At 37.2% G+C, this 27,963-nt stretch overlaps 1 protein-coding gene across 1 annotated transcript; it reads left to right on the top strand.

Moving 5' to 3' along the window:
* The first annotated feature begins 389 nt into the window (after window positions 1-389).
* On the top strand, window positions 390-26,090 carry abca5 (ATP-binding cassette, sub-family A (ABC1), member 5). The gene is made up of 38 exons (XM_028476291.1): window positions 390-518; window positions 1,799-1,968; window positions 3,269-3,455; window positions 3,537-3,710; window positions 4,069-4,166; window positions 5,092-5,318; window positions 5,390-5,531; window positions 5,950-6,138; window positions 7,069-7,216; window positions 7,633-7,810; window positions 8,018-8,076; window positions 8,146-8,432; window positions 9,805-9,924; window positions 10,008-10,146; window positions 10,954-11,044; window positions 11,332-11,471; window positions 12,460-12,579; window positions 12,658-12,859; window positions 14,115-14,284; window positions 14,378-14,505; window positions 14,658-14,795; window positions 15,026-15,139; window positions 15,460-15,630; window positions 16,260-16,373; window positions 16,464-16,601; window positions 16,680-16,748; window positions 17,306-17,397; window positions 17,492-17,615; window positions 18,327-18,444; window positions 19,196-19,287; window positions 19,547-19,722; window positions 21,109-21,184; window positions 21,691-21,785; window positions 22,351-22,470; window positions 22,544-22,696; window positions 23,500-23,579; window positions 23,654-23,709; window positions 24,460-26,090. Exons 1-38 carry the CDS (start codon window positions 506-508, stop codon window positions 24,574-24,576), a joined length of 5,025 nt encoding a protein of 1,674 aa, XP_028332092.1. The 5' UTR covers window positions 390-505; the 3' UTR covers window positions 24,577-26,090.
* Window positions 26,091-27,963: the final 1,873 nt, after the last annotated feature.

Consider the following 27,963-nt stretch of genomic DNA (forward strand, 5'->3'; position numbering starts at 1 on the left):
AAATACTTCAAAACGTAAAGTTTATCATATGAAGTAGCCAAAACATGAGAAATACACAAATACATTATCTTGATTTGACTGGATTTCACTATTGGTCAGGGGATTAAAGTTTATTAATATTTATCATTAATAACAAACTCAAGCAAATAAGCAATATTTCAGAGATAATTTAAGAGTCTTTCTTGCATTTATGTTGAAAATCTAGGGTTCTTCTTCTTCTTCTTCTTCTTCTTCTTCTTCTTCTTCTTCTTCTTCGTCGGCGTCGTCGCTGCGTCCATCTAGCGTCCGTTTTCCATATGAAAATTACAGCTACTCTTCTCCGGAGTGATTGGTCAAGGCGGTTGTCACTCTCTTTGAGGCCGGCTCTGATTGGCGGACGTCCACAGAACACGCCTCTGTTTGGTAGCAGGTGTTTCGTTTCATGGAGACTGTGTGGCTCTTACACAGCGTTTGTACTTTGTAATGTCTCACAGCTGAGGAACAAACCGCTGCGGGATATGCCTAAATGTATTTCATACGTGAGTGAAGCCATTTGTGTGTTTTTCGTGCCGTTTTGCTGATGTCTACTCACGGGTTTTTGCTGTAGCCTGCTAGCATGGTGCTGTTGACACAAACTACGCCTTTTCCTCTCATATATAAACAAACATTTTACCTATCATGACGTGTTATTTTGATTGAATCTGCTTGTTTTTTTTTTAATGTTATATTATTCGTAATTCATAGTTGTGCCAAATGTGATTGTTTTATATTAACCTCACTATCAGAACTGGTTTAGCAGGTTAGCCCTGATTAGCAGCAAGCTAGGATCAGCTGGTAATTCATTGGATATAACTGGATTTATTTGGTTAAATCTAGCTGTAGGCATGTATTCTACAATGAACTACTCAAGTAAAACAAACATACTTTTAAATATATATTCATCATCAATCACTTATTAATAATGTTTAGTAATATACACATGCATGCACACTTTCAATGAATATAGAAAAAGAATGCAACCATCTATAATTAAAAAAATGGTGATTTTATTCCTGAAAAAATACATTAAAATAAATCTGTTTTGTTTTATAAGGTTGTACAATATTATCATCAGACGAATGGCCTCTGTTGTTGGCAACACTTTGGAAAACTAACAAAGTTAATAAGGATTATGTTCAGGCCAACAGCTACAATTCTGCTTGTTTGTTTCCATTCATTTAGAATTGAGCCTCATCATTAACCAAAAGAACAGCTGCAGCATGAACTCCTATAATAATACCCTTGAACAACAAAGCCACATGGGGTTCATAAAAAGAATAACTTTTTTATTTATTTATTTATTTTTACAATTGATAAAGAAAATTACAGACAAGGACTAGTGCCAATTTTGATGGCGAAAATAAATTTGGGCAAGATTAAAGTTGAAAAGATGAGATCAAATGAGTCAAAATTTAGAAAATTAACTCAAAATACATACTCGTGATAAAAGTCAAAGGTTTGCCAATAAAGTGAAATTTGAAATAATTTGGGACAAATCAAGAATAATTGACCCTAGTCCACTTCCGGAAAATTTGACTATTAGCAAACCTTCAACTTTTATCACTATATTTGAGTTTGAGTTCATTCTTTAACTTTAACCTCATCAATATATTTAAACTTCATTCACGTAATTTAAACTTTTTCTCGACATTTTGACTTGGCCCTAATCTGCTTCCATAGAAAATAACTGCATTCTCAAACATGTTGCAGTTGATCTACTAACTGAGTATACAAGGTGTTTGTTACTAAAGGCAGAATGTGTTTATTTGTCTACGTGCAGCTGAGGCAGGGATTAGTGAGACGACCTCTCGTCCGTACATCATCCACATGAGGAATGCTGGGAACATGCAGCCCACGTACAAACGGGATGCGTCGGTGTGGCATCAAACCAGAAGTCTCTTCTACAAGAACCTACTCATCAAGTGGAGGACCAAACAGCAGAGCCTTCAGGTGAGCTGCGCTCAGACCACACGAGTGGTATTTAAAAAAAAACAAAAAAACAACAACAATAATGATCCAACACTGCATGTTATGTACATTATCATCACTAAAACGATCACTACACGTAATCAATTTAACACAGCTTGTTAAACATAATTAATGATTAACTACAATTATGACATAATTATATCTGTATTGAAAAATCTGTTGCTGTTGTAATCATAATTTAATTGTAATTGACATGGAAATTCTATTAAAACTGTCATTTATAATTTAATTAAACGCAAAACTGGGGAACCACTATATTCTATGGCTTGCACATAAGTAGTTCACAATTATTAAGATATGTTTCATATCAGGTTTACCCGTCAGTTCTCTGAAGGATCTTTACAGTATTTAAAAAATAAAATAAATTTAGGGGTATACTGACAAAAACGAGGCTCAGTTGCCCACAATAGAAACATTAATACCAATATTTTCATTAATTAGGAAGCCTAACAAGGTAACCAAGAGATGAGAAACAAATTACATTATAGATTATCATTTTTAGTGTATTTTACAGCTTATTTAAGACATGGATCAAAACTGACTCGTTATCATAAGAAATGCAAACACAAAAGGAATGTTACTTTTTATAAGGCTTAATATTTATAAAAGGCTCAGTAATTGTGATTAATTGTAATTGAACTTATATAAAGAAAAGAAAAAAAATCAAACTGTTACATATAAGAGCTTGACAATAGATTGTGATCTACTAAATTACTTACCATTGTTGGTAACATATCATTTTGTATATTTATGTGTATATATAATTACGTGTATATGCATATGTATCTTGCATGTAAACAGTTTATCTGTTATTTTAACTGTTTTGTGAAAGGAAGCAACCACTGATATGAATTATGACAATTACAGAGGAGGGAATGTATAAGTTTACTTCCTCCCACTCCTTTTCGAGTTTATTTATATATGAAAGTATTATAATTCGAAAAGAGTCATGTGTACATGTAATGTACATTGAACTCTTAATAAACAATCAATCAAAACTTTAGTAATTGAGAATGTAATTGACTTTCAGGGGGAAATAATGATAGTAATCTTAACTGTAATTGGAAAAAATGTCAGGCAACGTAATCATAATTAGTTTGTAATTTAATATAGATAATTGAAGAAGGAATTGTAATTTTAAAATGTGATTGACCCCAACCCTGCTGTCAATTAAAGAGTACAGCTCATATCGGGAAGTCAAAAAGGCTGTAAAAATGTGACCTGTGGCTCATTGAATAACCAGGAGGTTGTGCTCCTTCAGGAACTGATCCTCCCTCTGCTGCTGCTGGGTCTCCTGATCCTCATCAGCACCCTCAACCCTCACGTTCACTATGAAGGCATTCAGACCACAGACCTGGAGCACGACGGCCACTTCTTCAAAGGCCTGGGCTACACGCCCATCACCAACGTCACCAGTCACATCATGGAGGAGGTGGCTCAGGAGATGCGTAAGTGTCAAAGCTGTGCAGTTAGAGAGGAGGAGCCTGCAGGCATTGTAAGAAACAGTTATCATCTGATCGTGTTCTTAGACATGCAGGATCATCTGGAGATGTTTGCTAGTGAGGAGGATCTGGAGAACGCCAGCCTGTACGACCCCTCCAGCTACGTGGGCGTGGTTTTCCTTGACAGCTCAGCAACGTCCTACAGGCTGAGGTTCCCCTACAATCATCTACCGCTGCCCAGCGATTACACTGAGTCCATTGGTACAGCTTTTATATTTGTCTTCTTCATGTCAAAGATCATTTTCTTGAAAAATAGATAAGAAATTGCAGCTCAAAGGTTTTTGATCTCCACTGTATAGAATGAAGTAAGGACATTTTGATGCATTCATCGACAGGAATCCAAATCCCACAATGCAATGCGCAAAACCTTTCTGAGAATATCAATAAGAGAAAGTTTACAGTGGCAATAAAAATAAACAGGTGGAGACTTTCTAAGTGGAAAGGCTTCCCGTCGGGGAATCAAACTCAGTCCGTCTCTTTCTTCTGAGGCAGACGTGCTAATGCTAACCACCAGCTGGTTCTTCATTAAACCTAAATATGTTTGCTTTTTGTTCTCCAGCCAGTTGTTTCACCAGCTCAATGAACTGCAGAGCTGCTAATTACTGGTACTCAGGCTTCATTCGCCTCCAGTCTCTGATCGATGCAGCCATCATCCAGGTAAGACTTGAACAAATTGTCTGAATCCCATGAAAAATAAACATTTACTGGTTTCCGGTAGCGATGCATGATATTAGCAACACATTTTGTCTCGGCCTACTGAGTAAAATGAATGAGGAATTGGAATTTCAACTAGTTGTTTTTCCATTATCTTTATAGTTATGCTACATGCTAAGCTAACAAAAACGTGTGGGTTGACATACTGCACAGACTGAAAGAGCATTAATGGATGATTTGGTTCTAGTCAATTCTTTTTGACAGGAACAGATCTGTATACTTTTGTTTTGTGTTTTTTCTTATTTATGTCTGCCCAACAGTTCTATATTTTGCACTATTACCGTATGTTATTTATTTTTGTTTCTTACTGTCTGCTTTTTTTCTTCTGTTGCTGCAAAAGTGAATTTCCCCTCTGGGAATCAATAATGGTCTTTTCTATTCCATTCTACTTCATTCTATTTAGTGTTTTTCAGTGTTTATGTACTTTATTTGGTTTGAAAAACAAAAATAAAATAATTTAATATGTAATAATGTATCAGAAACCAAAAAACCTATAGGGTGTGTATAGCCCAGTGGCTTTTTTTTGCCTGTCCGGTAAAATCACAGGATTAATTGTCTTATATCAGTACTAAATACATGATAGTTTAAAGTGGAAGTTAAATCGGCATATCAACATTTAGTTCATTTTGTAACTTCACACCAATTTCTATCTGTAAACTAAGGAGATTAAAATCTTTTAAATCAATTACCTTTGTTTTGTTTAAAATTGCTTTGATGTATTATGCCACTATTTTATAGACCTTTTGTCTGCTAAATCAGTGTTAGAAATGAAAAAGTAGATGATATCAATAAAGGGTTTGAAACTAAGCATTTGTTGGAAAAATGCATCATTGGGAGGGCAATGAAAAGGTGTTTTGTTTGCGTTCAGATGCAGACCAAACGTTCCATATGGAGTGAGATGGATCTGAAGGTGGTGATGATGGGCCAGCCTGGCTCTGTAGAAGTGCAGAAGTTTCCCCATGCGCTCATCTCCATCTACCTGGTGCTGGCCTTCACGCCGTTTGTCACCTTCCTCATCGTCAATGTGGCGGCGGAGAAAGAGCAGCGCCTCAAGGACACCATGACCATGATGGGTCTCTATGACTCCGCTTTCTGGTGCTGACACATACATCCAGTGATGGTTCAATGAGACTGTCTGTGTACTGATGCGTTGTGGTGTCTCACAGGTTGTCGTGGGGTCTCCTTTACGCCGCTCTGGTGACGACCATGTCCATCCTGATGTCAGTCATCGCTACGTGCACGGCGCTGTTTCCAAACAGTGACTTCTTTGTCGTCTTCTTCCTCATCTTCCTCTATGGGATTTCAACTGTGAGCAAAATTCTGCTTCCTTCTTGTTTATATGATTCAGTTTTAGTTAAATTAATGAGACACAACATCAGGGTTGGGGTCAATTATAATTGTAATTGACGATTTCAATTACTTGTAATTTTAATTGAAAAAAACTGCTGCTGTTTTAATCTTAATTGAATTATAATTGACTTCAGAAAATTGACTTTGTAATTGGCGTGGAAATCCTATAAACTTATAATTTGAGAACCATGTTACAGTTCTATGCCTTACACATACGTAGTTAATAATCATTAAAATTGAAAAGTATACTGAGAGAAAAAAGGCTCAAACCCTTTATGACCCCTGACGTGTGAAATTACCTGCTTTTTTATATTGATGACTAATTTTAATAAGTTTAACGATGGAAAATGTTGTCTTTCGCTTTCTTTCTCCACAGATCTTTTTCTCCTTCATGCTGACGCCTCTGTTTAAGAAGCCAAAGTTTGCTAGCACTGTGGGCTCCATGCTGACAGTGGTGTTCGGCTGCCTGTCGCTGTTCACCGTACTGATGAAGGACTTCCCTCAGCCGCTGGTTTGGCTGCTCTGCCTGCTCTCCCCCAGCGCATTCTCCATTGGCATAGCACAGGTCAGCTTTAGGGATACTTTATTGTTTTGGCTGAGCAGGATTAAAGCCGCAGTTTGTACTTTTTTTTTTTTTTTTGCATCATTTTGTCAAAAATGATCATAATCATCTTAGAACACTTTGGATTACAATATGCTCAAAGTGGACAGTGAATTTCATCTCTTCTTCTTCTCTTGGCCCTGTAAATTATCTTTAAAAATTCAGGAGCGTGTTGCTCCTGGATTCTGGATGTCAGCCAATGCTCGACTTAAGTCAGGCGCATTCAGGGACCATCGGTAATAAACGTGCATTTGCGGACGTTCCAGCAGAAGTCCCCATAACAACGTTATGCACAACAGTTACATGGCAAATCAAGCGAAAAAAGGCAGACCAAGGTCAAAAAGCAACGGAATAAAGTCAAACACTGATGAGGAACTGATCGTTATCGCTTTGTGTCGACGCGGATTTCCATGACTGCGGAGGATCCGCTGCACACACACGTATACAGGCTTCAGAGGGAGAGCGAGAACAGACGGGATAAATCATGTGTAAACCAAAAGAGAAGCTTATTCAAGGTGTATTCATTTTACAGTCTGAATGCTGCTACAGCTCAGAGCACCTGAGATCACAGCCCCCCCGTGTGTGCTTGTGGCGAGGACGATCTGACGGTAGCAGCCACTGCTCAGGACAGTAACTACAGAGTAATACGTGTATTCATGTCAGAGTCTCTAAAACACCAGAAAACTCTCCACTAATACAAGATAACGTCCCTACATTTGTCACTAGTCTCTTAGGAGAAGTTGCTAAAACTTTCACAAAATATACTGATAAGGGAGGTTGAGTTTCGGTTTCAAAACATAGCGGAGAGAGGATTTTACAAACTACAGCTTTAAAGGGTAAAGGAGCAGGGCTGTTATGAGGTATGTCTACCTCTTGTTCGCTGTGTGATTTCAGGTGGTTTATCTGGAGGCTCAGGGAGACGGAGCCATGTTTTCCACACTAGTTAACGGACCTCACCCACTGTACGTTCCCCTGCTCATGCTGGTCGTCGACTGCATCCTTTACCTCCTGTTGGCCGTCTACCTGGACCAGGTTTTACCTGGTGAGTACACAAACATTTGTCATTCATTTCCCTTTGAGTTAATTCATGAATTTTCTTTTTGACATCAAGGCAGATGGTTCACGTCTGCTCAAAGTTTCTTCCTTTTTCAACACTTTGAATATTTAAATTTTGATATGTGTCGGGTGCTAGGAAATTATTATGTTTGGTTTGATGCTGTATGAAATTGATTGGATCAAATTTAAATTACATTTTCGTAAGCTGTTTTTTTTTTCAAATATAATTTACATATTTATTCTTGCTTTCATTTATTTTATTTATGTAAATCATTTAATCAAACCTTTCATTCACATTTGGTAAACAAACTACAACTACTATTTTGTGCAAAATATGTTGTATGTTGAAATGGATTGTTTTTTAGTCTAAAACCTTTACTGTGTATTATAACTTTTTTGCAGGTGAGTTTGGCATGAAACGGTCCTTGGTTTACTTCCTGAAGCCGTCCTATTGGTCCAAAGGCAGGAAGCGTTACGTAGAAGTGAGCTCTCTGTATGACGCCGAGGTCAATGGAAATCCATTGTGTGACGAGTCAGTGGAACCAGTTTCACCCGAGTTCAGAGGGAAGGAGGCGATCCGGTAAAACACTGCTGGCTAATGTGGCTCAAATCCGATTTTTTTATCGAGGGGGGGTCAAGTGACCAGATCTGATTTTTTTAAAAGCAGTGTGAACACTCAAATCTTTCATTCAAGCCTTTCATTCGAATTGTAACCATGGAAAATAAATCTGGATTTACTGACGTTTTATATTGTACATTTAATCACTACATTTTCCTCCTTTGGCAGCATCAACAACATCCGTAAAGTTTTCAAAGAGAAGGACAGCACAGTGGAGGCTCTGAGAGGTGAGTTCTATCATTTATTGATCTGTCAATATAATCTAATTATTATCTCTGTGTATTTCTCCTCTCCAGGGTTGACCTTTGACATCTACGAGGGTCAGATCACAGCCCTGCTGGGACACAGCGGAGCCGGGAAGTCCACGCTCATGAACATCTTGTGCGGCATCTGCCCGCCCACCGACGGCTCGGCCTCCATCTACGGCACGCCGGTGGCAGAGATGGCCGACGGGAGCGAGATGAAGCAGCTGGTGGGAATCTGCCCGCAGTTCAACATCATCTTTGATGTGCTCACCGTGGAGGAACACCTCCGGATCTTCGCCGCCATCAAAGGGATCCCAGCGGCTGACGTCGGCACTGAGGTAGCGCCGTGATCCACCTCAGGGAACTTTTTACATAAAGATTTAAAAAGTAGTAAATAGTTCCTATTGTAAATCAGAGGAATGTTAACGAGGTATATTTTTGATGCTACTAAACAAAGTGTCTGCTTATTGGTTCACATAACCAGGGCCCTATAAAATCCATTTCATTTTTATCCAAATGTAATTAAATTTTTTTCAAATTACATGTTTTCCACGACTTTTTAAAATTCGTTTTTTTTTTTTTTTTACAGTTCTTTCAGAAAATATTGGTTTTTAACTCCTGTGAGGGAGAAAACAAAAGAATAATAATAAAAAGAAAATCATAATTAAATTTAAATGTATGTAAAAATAAAATTGTAATATAAAACCATGTGTAAGCTACAATTATTATTATTTTTTTTTTTATTTGGTTGATTCTGTTAACGTAGAAATGATAGGGCCCTACATAACTTGCAGAGGTTGAGAGAAGTTAATGTTTGTTAATATTGTGATGTCTCCAGGTTGATATGAAATATATATATATATATTTTTTTTTAGTCACAGGTTCATTAAAGTGAGTTAATTTAAAATGTTCCTTAAATTCTGTTTCAAGTTATACCTAATTCTGTTTTATCGTCTTTCCCTAATTTGATGTAATTATTCACATACTGATCATCGACAAATCATGCCGTAAATGTTAAATCTCGTAAATTCAGTATTCCTACGTTTCAAAAGTGGAAACAGTACGCTGAAATCTGCACCCAACGGTCTGTTTATTTTGTCCTTTTTACACATTTAACCATCCGTTTAATGTGGAAATATGGTGACAATGTGTAATATTCTCCCAAAACATGTAGGTGAGGGTATATCTGAATTGATTTCCATTTGTTTTCTTTAGTCAGTCGGCGCCCTTAGGTCTGATCCTCCGGTACTATAATAAACCCAGACAATAATCTCAGTATTTCCTCCAGCTCTTGTGTGGATTCACACTGTCATTATTAGCACGCACTCCTCAGATATGCACTAAAGCAGCATCACACTCACTTTATGACCATCCTTCATCTTCTTCAAGAGGAAATATTTCCCCTCGGAGTCAGAATCAGCCACTAAGTTATTAAGTGTTCAAAAGTTGAGCTCCCAAATGGCTTTTATATTAAAAATTAAGGTGTTTTTCATCAGTCAAGCAGAAATCAGCAACAACATTGTTCTCTCCTGGTGTCTTAGAACAGTACCAGTCCTTTTTTTCTGGTTATTGAGTCTATTATTCAGCATTGCTCTTTGTTGCAATGTGACAGCTTTTGACAGCAATGAAATAATCTTTAGAATGGTTTAAAGCTGATAATGTCATACAATGTCTTTTATGTATTATTTGATGTTTTTGGTTTGCCATCAGGTTAGCAGAGTGCTGAAGGATCTGGACTTGGAGAAAATAGCGACGGCTCAGGCCAAGAATTTGAGCGGAGGCCAGAAGAGGAAGCTCTCGGTGGGAATCGCCATTTTGGGGGATCCCAAGGTAACCAAGGAGTCCCAGTTTGAAAAAAAAGGAAAATGGGTATGTTTGCAGTGTGAGTTTTGAGGTTGTGTTTGTGCCGTCAGATTCTTCTCCTGGACGAGCCCACAGCAGGAATGGACCCGTGTTCCCGACACCAGGTCTGGTCTCTGCTCAAGAATCGCCGAGCTGGCAGAGTGACGGTGCTCAGCACGCACTACATGGACGAGGCAGATATCCTGGCTGGTACGCGCACACACACACATTCTCAAACCCTTTGTAATACATGCTAAAGCTTCCATATTAATAAAACGAATTTGTGACTTTGACAATTATAAAGTTATAAAAGTTTTTGTACTCTCCTAAAAGTTTCTCTTCACTTTTTGAAACAACAAGCAGATAAAATTTAAATGATGAACTTACTTGGTTACTTCATGATTGAATTTTTTACTTATTTAGGTACATAATTTCTTAGTTACTTGATTATTAACATATATGCTTAGTTCATCAAGTACTTAAATCTTTCCTAATAACTTCCTTAGTTACCAATACATGTTACGTTATTCGATATCTTGCTTCATAACTTACCATTAGTTACCTAATGACTTTCTTTGATACTTAGTTACTTTCTTAATAATGTTACTTGAATAATTCATGATTTACTTTTACTTATTTAGTTAGATCATTACATAGTTACTTGATTATTAACATAGATTCCTACTGAGCTACTCAAGTACTTATTCAGGACAGGCGGGCTCACCTTTGCCCGTTCTTTTTGTCGAATTGGTCAATTGCATTGAGAGACCAGCTGATCAATTCAATAATTTAGTTTTTTGGATAGAGATGTAGAGAAAGGATCCCATTAGATTCTGACAAAAAGCATAAGACATAGCAGCAGCAGGGGCAGATAAGGGAGGGAGGGAGCAGAGAAAAAAGGGTCTACCTTCGTTGAGAGCAAGAACAAATATGTAGTTACTTCCTGTCTTGATGTTTTGATTGCGGCACTGTGCTCAATTCTGATTGGATATAATTTTTTGTGACCTTTTCCTTCAGATCGTAAAGCTGTGATCTCTCAGGGTCAGCTCAGATGTGTGGGCTCCTCTTTGTTTCTAAAGATTAAATGTGGCGTTGGTTATAATCTCAGGCAAGTACAGTTTTGTTATATTTATCATTTATTACCAAGAATATTTATGATCTGTTCTTCCTCCTAAAACTTTAAAACCAACTTCTGACCTTTTTTCTAAAATTTTCCAACTGAAGGATTTCAAACATTATTGTAAAAATGACTTATTATTTTGGTATTCTGAATTGGTCCACTTGGAGGCTAAAAGTGCTTTTTAGTGTTGAGGAGAAGGCCTGGTGTGTTCAGTTTGTACTAACCTTGTGTGTTTTTATCGGACTAGTTTTAGACGTGTCCTCCCTCCTTTGCAGAATGTCCATCAATGAAAAATGTGACGGTGAGAAGATGGAGTCTTTGGTGAAGCAGCACGTTCCCAAAGCCAAGCTTTCCCGACAGCACGAGGCCGAACTGACCTTCACTCTGCCCTTCGAGAGCATGGACACGTTTGCAGGTCAGACGTCGTAGCGCAGATTCAGCTCATTTTTAACTTGGACGTAAACAGAACATCACATGATTTATCTTTTTTTTAATTTTATTTATTTAAAGAAAAACCTAAATATTGCTTTGAAAAAGAGAAAAAAATGGATACGACAAAAAGAAAAAATTAAATGCTACAAATTTTATGAAAAAGTTAATATATTATTTCTTAAACTTTTTAAACAATATCTATTAAGTAATTAAGTAATTTATTTCTAAAGCGCCTTTTGTTGTACAGAGCTGTGGTGAAAATACAAGTGCAACATCATATTAATAGCATAAAATAATTCATAAAATATTTATGTATGATACATATTATTCAATAATTTAATGTTAAGCATAAATTTAAATTAATAATATTAGACATAATTAAACCAGTACTAAAACATAATGTTGTAATGATAATAAATGTATACATCTTTTAATATTGTATTATTTTACAAATATAAGGTAAACATCAAAGGGGTTTTGTAATAATTTTAAAACAATTCTTAATCAATTTAATTAATTATTTGCAAATCTGATAAAAGATTATTCTAATCATATCTGTGGCAGCAACAATGTCACTTTTTTATTATCATTATTAAAAACAGATTTAAGTCCTTAAAATGAGTGAGGTTAACCTGACAGTTTTTCTTGTTAATTTGATATTTCAGAGAAAACTGACAACAAAAACACACAAATGACTCCAAAAATGGACACAAAGACTGAAAAAAATGCACAAAGCCACAACAAAAATACACAAACATGACTCTAAAAACACAATATGATAAACAAAAAACAATTTAAAATTAGAGAAAAATATACAAATTGATAACAAAATTTGTACAAAAAGCTGCTGCATCGTGTTGTGTTCATGGTCTGTCAGAACTTTTGTAAACTTTTATGAACGTTTGCAGTCCCAGTTTATGAGTAAGGAAAACTCCCTGAAAACCAGTTCAAAGTACTTTGTCTTTCGACAGGTTTGTTTTCTGAGCTCGACAGTTCCACAGATCTGGGAGTGACCAACTTCGGCGTTTCCATGACGACGCTGGAGGATGTTTTTCTTCGTCTGGAGGCCGAGGCAGAAGTGGATCAGGCGGGTGAGTTCTCCATAAACTTTGACTTTCTAAAAACCAGGAGACGTCGTGCAGGAACTTTTTTTTTCTTCCTGTGTGCAGACTACAGCGTGTTCAATAGAGAGCAGGCAGAGGACGACCACGACAACGCCTCGCTGGACGACACCGACCAGCGGCTGCTGGCGTTCATGGACGGGAAGTCGGACGTGGTGTCGGGTCACGCGCTGTGGAGGCAGCAGTTCAGCACCGTGGCCTGGCTGCACATGCTTAACATGTGGAGGGAGAGGAAGGCCTTCATCTACACGTAAGAGAATCACTCCATTCAAAAACAAGTGGAAATGTTATGAAAGCTGATCACGTCGGTTAGGATGCAAACATCCCAACCTATGATTCACACACACAGCTAAAATTGTTGGTAAATTTGCAGTTTTCCGTCGCTGTAAAAGGTCAAGTATCTGCCTTATAAGTTCTTACTTTTTTTAACAATAGATACCGTCCTGTTAAAGTGAAACGACTAAATGTACAAACTAGAATCAAATCCTCCTGCTAACATGCAGCTGAGGGATGTGCCAAAATATCGATACTATATACTGTATAGCAATATTTTGTCTTGCGGTACGTTATTGATGAACTGGCGCCTGATAACGATTTTTTTTTTTTTTTTTTTTTTTCTTTTTCATTTTTCCTTTTTAAAAAAGTTAAGTACCAAGCTCAAGTTCAATGTTTTCAGGTTTACAAAGAACAAATTGATATTAGTATTAGCACTAAAATGTATGTGCAATTTGCAGTGCAGGTTTAAGTTGAACTTTACACATTGTGGTAAGTATAAGTTAAAATGTGAGCCCAGATTTTCACAGACCACCCAGTTGTTTATATTATAATGCACTGACTGAAATGTTTATATTTCATATGCAGTGAAATTTTCCAGTTTTCATAAAACAAGTTAATTCTGCATGTTAAGCAGCACTGATATGTGTCCATGTCAGAGAAGTTGATAATACTAACACTGAAATGAGTATTTTCTGCATTCATTTTGTTTTTAATGATTTAAAGTTAATTTGCGCAAACGACATTAACAATATTTTTGATGAAGCATTATTTTGTATCAGTCTTCCCTTAAAGACTTAAACATAACACAAGGACTTTGGACTAGGTGTGGTCAGTGTGTGTTAAGAAGAGCCACTGTGCAGTATACACTTTGTGATATATATATATATATATATATCACATATATATATATGTGATATATATATATACTATATATATAGTTCCTTTCCCCCATTAATTTGTCTAATTTCTCTGACGGAGCCTTCCCAAGGGATTAATAATATATTATATCTATCTAATCCAATTGATTACCATTATTGTAATATCACACACACTATTATAATGTGTAAGATTTGTAAATATTGTCTGTGGTAACCTATCAGCATTTTTTTTCTTCTTTTCTTTAATTGTTTCTGTTTGTATTGTATGTGGCAAAAAAGATAAAGATTTGAAAAATAAATTAAACTGTTTGTAAATTCCTTGTTCTCTAAACGCCCTGTGCTCTCTTGCAGCCTGGCCTTGTTCCTGGTGTTTCTGTCCGCCGTCCTCGTCCTATCTCTGGCCACAGGAAACATCCGCATTCACTCACCGGATCGTCAGTTTTTACCCAGTTCTTACCTTCTGAAGAGGAACGAGGCTCCACGACGCTATGCCACCAGCCTCCTGGTTAAGAACTCCTCTGGTGAGTCCATACGCATGGAAACATGATCCCTATAACAGGATAGAGAGAGTTTGTAAGCTCCTGCTTCTGTGCTGTTGACTCTCTTGCCTGCAGATTCGGATATTTCCGAGTTCATCCACAACCTGGAATCTCAGGATATCGAGGTGGAAATGATGAAACAGAGCGATTACATGTCGGCGGCTCCTCACAGCGCCGCCATCGCCGTTGCGGGATCCAACAAGGTCGGTTTGACTTGAATCTGAAGGTTTGTAAAGATACAGACATAGATTGTCTGTGGATGAAAATACAGCAGAGCTTTTCGCTCCTTATGCAGTTTTTTTTCTTCTTCTACTAATCTGGGTGTGTAACAGTAACACAGCGCTGTGTGTAATAGGGCTTCAGCTACAGCGTGGCGTTCAACAGCACCACTGTTCACTCGCTGCCCATGGCCGTCAACGTCCTGAGCAACGCTCTCTTCAGAGGACTCAACGGATCAGGGCAGATTCGGACTTGGACCAAACCCTTTGAATACGTGAGTGTCCAACAGAGGGAGGAGGGCATGTTATTAAGCCCACATGGCTGTTTGAATGATTGAATAACTGTTTGTAACTTTGTTTGGACATACATTTCCTATAAATATACAATTTTCTACCAAAATGCTGCAACGTAAAACATTTATGGTGAAATATGTGGTTGATATTTAAAAAAAAAAATGTCAAAAATAGCCGTGACTATAAAGTATGTTTCTTTTTCTCTCTGCAGCAAATCCCAGACGCCACCTCCTACGCTTTGGTGTACATTGAGGCCATCATACTGGGAATGCTGGCGGCTGGAATGCCTGCTTACTTTGCAATGGACCACACACGAGACAGAGAGGTAGTAACCTGGAGTTCACCTCTGCAGCCAAAGATGCACTAATTTATTCCTAATACAGGAATAAACACAGGAAATTCACTTATGTGGTTTTATTTATGAGGTATGACAAATGTTGATCAGTACAAAAGGGTTTTAGATCAATAGTGGACTTTAAATCCTTTCACTTCCACTGCTTTGGATGATCATTCATTGATGCATGGATTAGACTTTGTCCCAGAATTTCTTCTTGTACTTAATAATAAAAACTTGATTTTTGTAGAACATGTATTCATTTGTTTAATGACTGATGTAATCTTAGTTGATGTTTTAATGGATCACAGATCAAGTGTCGCTCTACACTGCGTATCTCCGGCCTGGTGCCGTCGGCGTACTGGTGCGGCCAAGCTGCAGTGGACATTCCCTTTTACTACCTCATCCTCTCCTCCATGATGGTCGTTCTCTTCTCCTTCCACATGGGAAGCCTGGTCAGCTCCAACAACCTCACCGCTGTGGTTCGTATTTAAAAAAAAATTACAAAAACATACAAAATGACAACAAAAAACACAATATGAGTATAATATAGAAAATGAAAACAAAAAAAACACACTATTGACAACAAAAACGCACAAATGACTACAAAAATAGACAAAATTAACCCAAAAACACAAAAGGACAAGGGAAATGAGCAACAAAAAACTCCCAGTACTACAAAATGAGAGAAAAATATATAAATTGATGATAATATGTGACGAAAAATACACAATGACAACAAAAACGCCCAAAATGACTCAAAGAACACAAAAGGACATCAAAAATACAAAAGTAAAATGAAAGGAATAGACAAAATGACCACAAAACACACAAAATGATCATTATTCTAAATGTTGACATGGTTGTTGATAACGTGATGCTTGGATTACATTTTGTTGCACATCTCTGCTGTAAAGCACCTGTGAGATGCAGCAATTTATATGTAAGTACGTGTATCTAAGTTGGGAACTGAGATGAATAACATCTCAGCAACTTATTTTACTGTATTCTGCCTCATAACTCCTCTAATGAAGAGATAGAAGCTGATGCTTAGAGGGAAAAAAACATCACATTACACAACACGCAAAGTGTCTCGTCTGTCTTCTTTTAGGTCCTCTGCACTGTCGGCTTCGGTCCAGCCATGATTCTCTTCACCTACGTGTTTTCTTTTGGCTTCGCTCGAGTCCAGAGCAACAGGGATTTCTTCTCCGTCATCTCCATGATGGTGAGACGAGAGTATTTGTTTCCTAAGATGTAAAACATGAACCCACTATAGACATGAGTGCGTTGAAATGGTTTGTGTGTCTTTTTTTAGGTGTGCGTCGTGTCGGCCACGGTGGTTCAGCTTTCCTTTGTGAACGACAACCCTGCGCTAACCAGGAACCTGCACAACATCCTGTGCTTCTTCAACCCTCTCTATCCTCTCATGGGGTGTCTCAACTGTATCACTAAGGTGTGAGCTCATGGCAACTGATTTAAAATGTTACATATACAAACATTTCTAATGACAGCTCATTTCTTTCATCTACAGGCCACGTTTCTTCCATCGCAGTACGAGGCAAACTTCTTATGGAAGAATCTACTCATTGCAGTCATAGCTGTACGTATTTATTAGAGCAGCTATTTGCTTTTTCTTCTGTATCGTTTTATTTTTATCTGCTTTTCTTTACACCTGAGTTTGAAATTTTTATCCTAATTTTTGATAACCTTCAACACAATTTTTCATACAATTTGGCAGATTAAAAATATTTTTTTCATATTTCTTATAATTAACTAATTATTTTTTCTATTTCTAATTATTAGGCTGGTATGGCTACAAATCTGAATAATTTGATCCAATAAAGAAATTGGTCTTAATTTTTGTTATATATATATATATATATATATATATATATAATATAATATTTGAATTAAAAATATTACTATCAGAATTAAAATTACAGTATATTTTGATAGATTTATATTAAATTTATTGTATTCTAATTTTCTAAAAGAGGAAAATGTGAATGAAAAAGCTGATTTAATTACGTTTTTTTGTTACATCTACATTTTACTTTTTGATAAAACGTTTTTATTAATCAAATTAAAATGCTTCGCTTTTTTTTTCTCCATTACTCAAATTAAAAGGGGTTTTGTGTCTTGTCTCTCTTCTTTCAGCCGTATCTGCAGTGCATCCTCCTCCTCTTCCTGCTTCGGTGGCTGGAGATCCGATACGGAGGGAGGACAATGAAAACAGACCAGTTCTGCAGGTGAGGACTGAATACATGCTGGAAAGGTCTGTCTGTTGCGATGCTCAATTTGAGCTGCTATAGAGATCATTATATTTTTTGGTAATCTTTGTAGAATCTCATCCAAAGCAAAGCCGAGGCCTGAGAGGAATTCTGAGGAAGTGCTGAACGAGGATGAGGATGTTCAGATGGAGAAGGCCAGAGTGAAGGAGGCTCTGAGCTGTCAGTCCTGCGAGGAGGTGAGGACAGAACACTTGACCTTTAAAAGCAGAGCTGCTGCATGAAAACACTTCATCCACAATAAATGATGAGTCGACTTCATTGAAGAGAATGTTCATTCTTGGTACATTTTTGGCAGAAAATGAGATTAAATGGGAGAAAATAGGATGGGACAAAAAACAGGGACAGACTAGACTAGTTGGGGTAACAATTCCTTTTGCTTATTACAGACATTATCCACATGCAGCCCTCAAACAAATTGTGTGCAGGCTCTAAATAAAAGCACAAAATACATCAAAAGACACACAGAATGACAGAAAAAACCCAAAATGGCACCAAGAATGCACAAAACACAACAAAAACACACATTACAGTAAAAATGCATAAAATGACTCAGAAAACACACAAATTGCTACAAAACCACACAAAATGACTCAGAAAACACACAAATTGCTACAAAACCACACTAAATGACTCAAATAACACACAAAACCACAATAAAAACACACAAAATTACAAAAATAAATATACAAAATGACACCAAGAATGCACGAAACACATTTTTCACACATGGGAAGTAGGATTTTATCTTAAGAAGAACATGCAGGATAACAATAGTCTGCCCCTGATGAAACAGGATTGAATGAGATTGTATCTCGTCTGTAGAAAGAGACTGATGCAGTCTCAGCTCATACTGTGACTGACTGTTTCTACTCCCTGTGTGCCTTCAGAAACCTGTGCTGGTTGTAAGTAACCTGAGGAAGCAGTACAAAGGCCAGAGGGAAGGCTTTTCCTTCAGCAAGAAGAGCAAAGTGGCCACAAAGAACGTCTCCTTCTGTGTCCGCAGAGGTACTGAGGACCTGCACACCATTATCGTTCTTCCTAATATTTATTGGGTAGATTGTATTACCTTTGGCTCAGCAATTAGTGTCTTCACACCTCTATTTCCTTTATCTTTAAGTAAAGATTCAGATACATGAAACCTTAAAAGCAAACACCTTACACAACCCTTGAAGTGACACGGATAGTTTTTAGATCTTAAGTTTTAACATCCAGTACAGTTTTTAGATATGTCTTCTAAAGTCGCAGATTAAATTAAACTTCCTAATATACAAAGAAACGAACCACTTTTCAGTGATTGCAGTCATTTTAATCCCAACTGGCAACTTCTTACAAAGTTTCTTGCAAAATTCCTGCATTTCCATTCACGGTTTGAGAAAATAGCTCTCAAAATTAATGAATTTTGAGTAACTTTTGGAATAATTTGAGGAAAATTGGGGGATTTTCTAAAGATTTTTTTTTTTTTTTTAGCAATTTCAGATTAAAAATGACTGTCATCATGCGATATAAGGGGAAAAACTGAGCCAAATATTGTGGTGTTTCATTAATTTTGTGTATCAGGAGAGGCTGAGTTATCTATAACTGAATTAGTTTGTAATTTACACATTGATTTCTGTCATTTTTACTCTCTCTTGTGGTCCGAATTGGATGTTTCAAAGGGCCGGATTTGGCCCTCCGGGTCTTGGGTTTGACTCGTGCTCTAGTGCCTACGAAGTGTTCTGAAATATACTGTAATAAACTTTTTTCTGTCTTTATTCAGGTGAAGTTCTGGGACTGCTGGGTCCTAATGGAGCTGGAAAGAGCACAGTCATGCACATGTTGTCCGGAGACACGGATCCCACTGCCGGCCAGGTGAGATCACTGTTGACCTTTGGAATTATAAAGGGAATCGTTTCGGAAGCAAGCAAAGCTTTATTTTATTTATTAGTTTATTATTTTATAATGTATAGCCCCACGTGAGTAAACAGTGTGTGTGTGTGTGTGTGTGTGTGTGTGTGTGTGTGTGTGTGTGTGTGTGTGTGCGTGTGCGTGTGCGTGTGCGTGTGCGTGTGCGTGTGCGTGTGCGTGTGCGTGTGCGTGTGCGCGCGCGCGCGCGTGTCCCCTGCTGCAGGTCCTGATGGGTGACTACAGCACAGAGTTTCACTGTGGGGACACGTCTCTGGAGCACGTAGGCTACTGTCCTCAGGTGAACCCGCTGTGGCCCCGCGTTACACTGCAGGAACATCTGGAGGTCTACGCCGCCATCAAAGGCCTGAAGGGACAGGATGTGCCGGGGATCATCAAACGGTGAGCGTCACAACACAATATTTATTTTATTTTTTTCAACTCTGTCTGCTGTCGTAGGTCAACACTACAAGAAGTGCAATCTTTTAAAGAAAGCAATGTATGTTTTATTATTGCAATTAAATAGATTAATTAATTTCTATTGCATAATTGTGATCATCACCAGCCCTCCGTAAGGAAGGGTAAGAAACACTTTATTATAGGTAGAATATAAAAAGAGAGGGTAGTGTTACACCTAGGTGAGTCTGACGTTATAATTGTGCTTATTGTGTTGTGTAATCCGTTCAGCCAGTCTGGTGACAAGTGGGGCGAATAATACAATATTTATTCTTTTATCGTAAAAATAATAACCACATCCTGGTATATTTGTTCTTGATAAAGTAAAGCTGAGGGACAGCTAGCATAGCATGCTAGCAGCAGCTTGATTACAGTTAACGACGACTATCAAAAGTTGTAAATGAACCAATATGCAGACATGGAGCATTGAGGAGGGGCAGATGTTTGTAGATGCTCAATAGAAACTCAACAGAATTTATCAAAGGCAAGGCAAGGCAAGGCAAATTTATTTGTATAGCGCATTTCATACTCAAGGCAACTCAATGTGCTTTACACGATAAAACATTCAATTGTTTAAAATCAATAAGAACATTTAAAATCATCAGTAAAATCAATTAAAATCATCAGTAAAATCATCATGACATCAACAACATGACAAAAAATCTCTCTCTCAATCATATGCAGTAGACAAAAAAGGTGCCTTTACTTTGATTTAAAAATGTTCACATTAGATGCTGACTTCAGCTCTGCTAGCAGTTTGTTCCACTTCTTTGCAGCATAACAACTAAAAGCAGCATCACCATGTTTACTGTGAGCTCTGGGCTCCACTATCTGACCTGTGTCCATGGATCTGAGAGACCTGCTGGGTTCAAACCTGACTAACATGTCACTGATGTATTCTGGACCAAACCCATTCACAGATTTATACACCAGCAGCAGAACTTTAAAGTCTATTCTGAGGCTGACTGGGAGCCAGTGTAAAGACTTTAAAACTGGAGTAATGTGTTCTGACCTCTTTGTTCAGAACACACAAAGTGATGTGTTAAGATATTAAAGCTGTGATTGGCTGATTGGCACATTTTTAGCCAATAGGTTTCAGTGCAAACCTAGCCAAATAGACCTACATACAGGGGCGACTTATAATCTCTAATTGACTGATTGCACATATGTTTTCAGAATGTTTTATTTCATTTTATTTTTTCATACCTTTTGAGTTGCTGCCTCAAATCTAAGTGAATTGTTTGCAAATTTATGACAAACAGAACCTTAATTCTGGCTCAGTTGCTTACATTTATGTGTTGTTGTGTTACCTTGTGTTGTTGTTGTCATCAGTGTGGTGAACGCTCTGGAGCTGAAGGATCACCTAAACAAACAAGCTAAGAGTCTGTCAGCAGGACTGAAGAGGAAGGTGAGGACTCGACTAATAACTAGTGGTTTTTAAGTCTCATCAATGAAGGAAAATGAGTTATTTATCAGAAGTTTAAATCTTTTCTTAGTTAGAAAAAGCTGAATTTCTTCCCGCGATGACTCCATAAGCATTAAACATAACAACAAATACACAGACAGCGACACAAAATGACACCATTAATATTTAAAACAACATCAAAAATGCACAAAATAATTCCAAAAACACAGAAAATTACAAAAAATAGACAAAATGATAGAAAAAGCACAAAATGGACAAATACATAAAATGACTCTAAAAGTAAAACCAAAACTACAAAAGAATATACAAAGTGCAGTGAAATTAATGCAGTGAGCAAAAACAAATGATAAATGATGCCAAACATGGGAAGATGAAATGATTTATAGGTTGAAATGATGATGAAATCATAACCAAAGTTTTCATTTTCACACTAAGTCAAACATTTCCTGTTTACACTTTGTTTATGCCTCTGTTGTCTTTGTTTACAGCTCTGCTTTGCGCTGAGTATGATCGGAAACCCTCAGATTGTTTTACTGGATGAACCGTCGTCAGGAATGGATCCAAAGTCCAAGCAGCGCATGTGGTGAGACTATGTTGACTTTATAGAAAGATGACTTTAACACATGAGCTTTTCTCCTGTTGAAACTCTGACTGGGCCACTCCGTATGTTGGTCTATTTAATGCCAGAATTGTTCTCTTATGCTGAAATATGTTGTATGATAATGTAATTTAATGTTGTACTCTTTTTTTTTTTTTTTACCGGAGGGGGTTGCTAACGTTTAACAATGTCAAGGGCAGCGTATTTACAGGGATTTGGAAAAAGCTGATATTAATTTTATTAAATGTTTCATTTATAACCTTATAATTGGGTGCATTTACATTTTTATACTGTTAATTATTGGGCAGTGTCCCTCTCAAATAAATAATTGAATTGTCAACATTTAGAATAATGACTAATCTGACCATTAATTCAAGGAACAACAGAGGGGTTTGTGTGTTTCTTATTGTTTTACTGTATGTTTTCCTCATTTTCTCATTCTTTACTTTTAGTTGTCAGTTATATATAGAAACTGTATAATTTCAGTCGCTCCAGCTTCTTAAATAAAGAGGAGGTTTGAGGTTTATTGTGTGCTGTGTCCTCTGTGCAGGAGAGCCATTCGTGCTGCGTTCAAGAACCGTCAGCGAGGAGCCGTCCTCACCACACACTACATGGAGGAGGCTGAGGCCGTGTGCGACCGCGTGGCCATCATGGTGTCGGGGCAGCTACGGTGTGTGTGCGCGTGTGTGTCGGAGGCGTGTGACTGTCATTTTAACAGTTTTCAAACTCTTTCTGCCCTCCAGGTGCATCGGCTCAATCCAACACCTGAAGGGAAAGTATGGCCGTGGCTACAGCCTGGAGGTGAAGCTCAGAGGGGAGCTAACGGGCCTCCAGCAGGTGGCGCTGCTGCACAAAGAGATCCTGAGGATTTTCCCTCACGCTGTCAGACAGGAGAGGTGAAGAAAGACGTAAAAACTAGATTAACAACCGATGATGGTGCACATTTGAAGACACAAATCCAGTTTATATTCTCACACTAAGAAAATACTCTGTGTTTGTGTGACTTTTAGCATTTTATTAGGCACACATATTATATTTATATTTTAAACTATGTTTAATCTTTAATTATTAATATTTTTTTCTTCCCAGCAATTATGTTATTTTTTCACACTCTAAAAAAAAGTAACATATTCAGTTGTTGTTACATTAATGCAGTGGTTCTCAACCTATCATGTGTTACAAAATCAGAGTAGCCAGAATTGGTGCAGAAAGGGATCAAATGCACTAGCTCAAATATTTTTTGTACTGCATTTTATTTTAACTAGATTTATATTTGAGAAAGTGAAAGTATAAAATACAGTTGTTTGAGATTTTTTAATTTGAAAAAGAATAATTATTCAAAAAAAATTTTTTACTATACAATTACTATACATTGCAGGTGAGCCCATTTTAATTCCAGGCGACCTTGATTTCAAGGTTTAAAAACCCTGCATTAACATATATTGTTAATTTGTTAATCAATTACTTCATATGCATTTGATTATTTTTGTATCTATCGGAATATTGTTTATTACATTATTATAATTTATATTGATTTATTCATTTACAATGAGGTGTTTTTAAAGATTCATTAATTTTATTCAAAATTATACCATTTAATTTTTTTTAACTCCATTTTAAATTGTCCTTGTATTAGTTTTTTTGTTATCTTGCTCTTTTTGGTATTTTTCTCTTAATGATCCTCCTTCATCAATTTCAGCTTTGCCACTCTGATGGTTTATAAGGTTCCGATGGAGGATGTGAAGTCACTGGCCAAAGCCTTCTCCCAGTTAGAGAGCGGTGAGTCTCTACTGGTTTGCAGCTGCCTTCCCTCAATTTGCCTGTTACTCAACTTTCAGAGCTTTTAATTTCAGCTAAAGAATCCTTCAACTTCGAGGAATACAACTTCTCCCAGTGCACGTTGGAGCAGGTGAGTAACACACCTGATAATAGTCATGACGTAAAGTCTGATTATGGGTCAATAAGGAACCTTTACTCCCCATTAAACAGTGCGCTGACACGCTCTGATGGGTGAAGTTGGCGAGTAAATTATGGACTGTTGAAGGACCTCCACCCAAAAGCACTTCTATCCTCAGGGTTTGTGCTTCTTCAACAGTCTGTGATTTACTCACTAACTTTAGCCACTAGAGCATGTCAGTGCACTGTGTTAGGGAGAGTAAATGTCCCTTAGGAGAGCTCTTCTTCTCTGCCTTATTGTCTACTACCAAACCGCAGAGTTGGAACTGTTGCCCCCTGCGGTCACAGAGTTTTTTGGGTCACAACTGTTTTAATCTTTTGGTAAACAAAAGAAGCATCAACATCTTTAACTTTTCCTGATTATTTAGAGCAACCAACAGCAGCACAAGTTGTCATTTTAAGTGAAAAAGCTGCTAAATGATCTAAAAATCAGGCTGAATGCTTTACTCCAATCGGAAACAATGCAATGTTTACAGGCAGTGGGGCTGTGTGACACATGATTTTAAGATGGAGGAACACACGCTCTAAAACTGTGAAGTTGTCCCATTTATAAAAGTTAATAAAACAAATATGGAAAAAAATAATGTGTTTTGTTAGGCTTAGATCTTCTAATAAGTTAATTTCAAAGGTTTTTGGCCAGATTTGTGAAAACAATGGAGGATTCCTTTAATTCCCTTCCTGATGGAGAAATGTTATTTTTCAGGTTTTCATGGAGTTTGCGAAGGAGCAGGAGAAAGAAGACGATGACGTGGGTTCCCTCAGCACCACCTTCCAATGGCAGCGTCTGCAGCAGGACGGCGGCGTCGTGCACCAGCTGTGAGCTTTTTTTTTTTCATTTTTTTTTTTAATCACTCTTGGAGCGACGGACTCTACCTCGATCTGCTGAAGGTCGTACACACACACACACACACGTTGGGATGCAGCGTGAGCACTGGTCTCACCCACACACTGACACTCTGTGTGAGGGCTGTTCTAAAGCCTGTGCACGTTGTCCAACACTTTTTACTCCTGACAGGAAGTGGGATAAAGAGGAAGTAACGTTTACTACAGATAATATTAATGCTTTGTATCCTCTCATGTGTCGTGTTTGTGAAACAGTTTTTTTTAACAGAGCTGAAAGTCATACCAAAAGCTCTAAAGCGTGGAAGCACTGTGTGTTTTTTCTGTAGCACGAGCCAACACAATTCCTGCCCCTTTTTGAGATGTGGGAGGAGCTTCATCAGCCTGAGGTGGTTTGAGTTTTGCACCAGCACGTTTACCGTCCACCCTCTATGGCGTTACATCTGTGCCACAGTTGGTGCTTCCTTGTCCTTGTGAAGCAGCCGTGACCTGAAATGTGTCAGAAATATGATGCCTTCAGCCAGGGTCGGGGTCAATTACTTTTTATAAATTACAATTACGTCTTCAATTATCCATGACCAATTGCAACTCAGTTTTAATTACGGTGACTGACATTTTTTCCAATTACAATGATTATTTTACCCCTGAAAGTCTATTACAATTATGCTCTCAATTACTGAACCTGAAATAAATAAAATGTAATCTTTCTCTTGTGTTAGCATTTCTTATAATTAAGGGTCAGTTTTGACCCATGTCTTAAATCAGCTGTAAAACACACTAAAAAATATTATCTATCATCTAGTATATAGTTTTATATAATTTTCATTTCTAATTTTTCAGAATCAGAAAAGTTTTTATTCGCCAAGTACAGTTATAAACAGTTCAAGGAATTTAACGTGGTAGTTGGTGCGAAAAACAAACCAGAAACCGTAATAAGATAAATGTACAGGATGAAGGATAACTTTATACATATTCACAAGTGCTAATTATAATTGCATCATGATTGTAATTAATTATCAATTATGTGATTAGAATTGTAATTGACCCCAACCCTGCCTCCAGCTGTTGTCACACAGATGTTGGAGTGAGAGGTGCTTTCTGTGGCGTAGGAAAATACACAGCACTTCATGTAGCAGCAGCAGGAGCCTCAGGTGGGCGTGGCCTCGGGCTCAGGAAGGTCTCACTTCGATTGATCCCAAAATGATTAGCTGTGTGTGTGTGCTGTGTATCACGAAAAGCCACTTCTGCCACTGGCGTGTCCATTATTAGGAGATAAATCGACATGATTATTAGGGATGCACTGTCTGAAAAATGAGAAAACCAAAACCGAAACACTGAAAGAAATAATTATGCAAATGATTAGTCCCATTTAATTTATGGCTCTGAATGTGTACTAACGTCACTAAAAAGAAAACATTTTTATTGTATAAATGAATATTAATGCCTCAAATAATAAATCAACTAAAAATATGAAAATAAAAGGTTTAACTTGTTCCCACTCATACATTAAATAATATTGTACAGGCCTGTAACTGACTGAGCTGCTGAAAGAGTCAAATTAAATATGTTTTTTCATTAAAACACAAAGTGCATTGAATGAAGTTTTTGATGAAAATCAGCTTCTTAGCTTTATTTATTATACAAGCGTGTTCTTTGAAATGCACACAGAGCGTTTGCTCCGATTGCGGCGTGGATTTGTGGTTTTGGTGCATGACTAATAATTATTACCTTTTTATCTCCTTTAATGGACGTGTTTGTATTTTTCCAGTAGCTGAATGGAGCTTTCCCAGTGTAAAGTGTGCGTAGCTGCCGTTATTTCTACATAATCTCGTGCTCGTCCAAACAGGCGCTGCTGTCCGTGCGTCGCCTGATCAATAAATTGTAACCTTTTTAATGACTTTAAAGGTGCGATCAATGCTGGTTTTAGGGGAATTCATACTAATCAGTTTGGTGGATATTCGTGCGCAGAATATAAAAAAAATTATATTTGTTCCTTTATTAATATTTTTATTTATTTTATTTTTTTTCGGTTCAATTCTTGGGAACAAATTTCTTTGAATAGAACAAAAATCTAATTTTTTTTTTTTTTAAATAAAATAAATCATTTTTTTCCATAAAGTTTTAAATACTTTTTAAAATTGGTGGGAAAAAAATTATACTTTAAAGAAAGTTGATTAAAAATGAGTTCTAAAATTTTAAAAAAACTCTGAAATGAGCTTTGAGATTAGTGGGTCCAGTCTTTATTCATTTATCAAGTCAAACTTTATTTATAACGCACTTTTGTTACAAGCAGCGCAATAATGTGCTTCATTCATCATCTTACACTTTCTGACGATAATAAAAAACTTATAATGTAATCTTCTACAATTCCAACTGGTAACAAACCATATTTACCAGATTATAAATCAAGGTGCAAGGTTTATTTTCTGTTAAAATTGTCCAAATTTAAGCTAATACAATGTTGTTTTTGTTAAAGAATCCGAGCCTTGTTTTTTTTTTTTTTTTTTTTTTAAAAAGTATTTTTTCCCTCTTCTTTTTTCATTTCTTTTTTTTTCTTAAAAGTTGACGTGAGATTTCCAATGACTACCTTTTGTAAATGCACACAAAAACTATTTGTTTGAGGGGCTGTTGATACTTTTCATGTGAACTGTGAATTTCAAAGGCGTTTTATTTGCACACATGTAGCCTCATTCAGACCCAGTGATAACACACACTGTTTCACACTGTTTTTTCTTCTTCCTGTTTGCACGTTTGCGTTGGGTTTGTGCGACGTGTAGCCGCTCAGACTTTAGCTTTGTTTGCACTTCTGAAATCATCTCATTCACAAATCAAACCGTTAACACCGCAGCGGGCTTCGTTTGCCTCAATTTTTTTCCTGACGGTTGGTGATGATGACCTTGCACTAATTCTGGAACATTTTCTAACCTTCATGTATCTTATGCAATCCTTGTCCAGGTGTTGGCACGGGTTTTATTTTTTTACAGACTGTGGTTTGCTGTATTTTACTGTCTGAGAGCACACGTCGATGAAGCCTCCACCTCTGCAGGCTTCTCGTGAATAAAACTTGATGTAAATTACGTCTTTGTGTGTTGTTTTTTTTTTTTGCACCACAAACTGGCAACAGGAGCGAAATCAGTCAAAACATGCTCAAACTTTACATCCAAAGTAAGAGCTACATTTAAAAAAACAACTTGAATGTGATCAGCAGCAGAAATCTAATCCAGGTGTTTGTGCTGCGATTATCCCTCTGTGTGTGTGTGTGTGTGTGTGTGTGTGTACGTGTGTGTACGTGTGTGTGTGTACGTGTGTGTGTACGTGCGCTGACCGAACATAGCGATCCTACAGTCATCAAAAAAGTTGAATGAAT

The sequence above is a fragment of the Gouania willdenowi genome, chromosome 19 (assembly GCF_900634775.1).
Source record: "Gouania willdenowi chromosome 19, fGouWil2.1, whole genome shotgun sequence".
Classification (NCBI taxonomy): Eukaryota; Metazoa; Chordata; class Actinopteri; order Blenniiformes; family Gobiesocidae; genus Gouania; species Gouania willdenowi.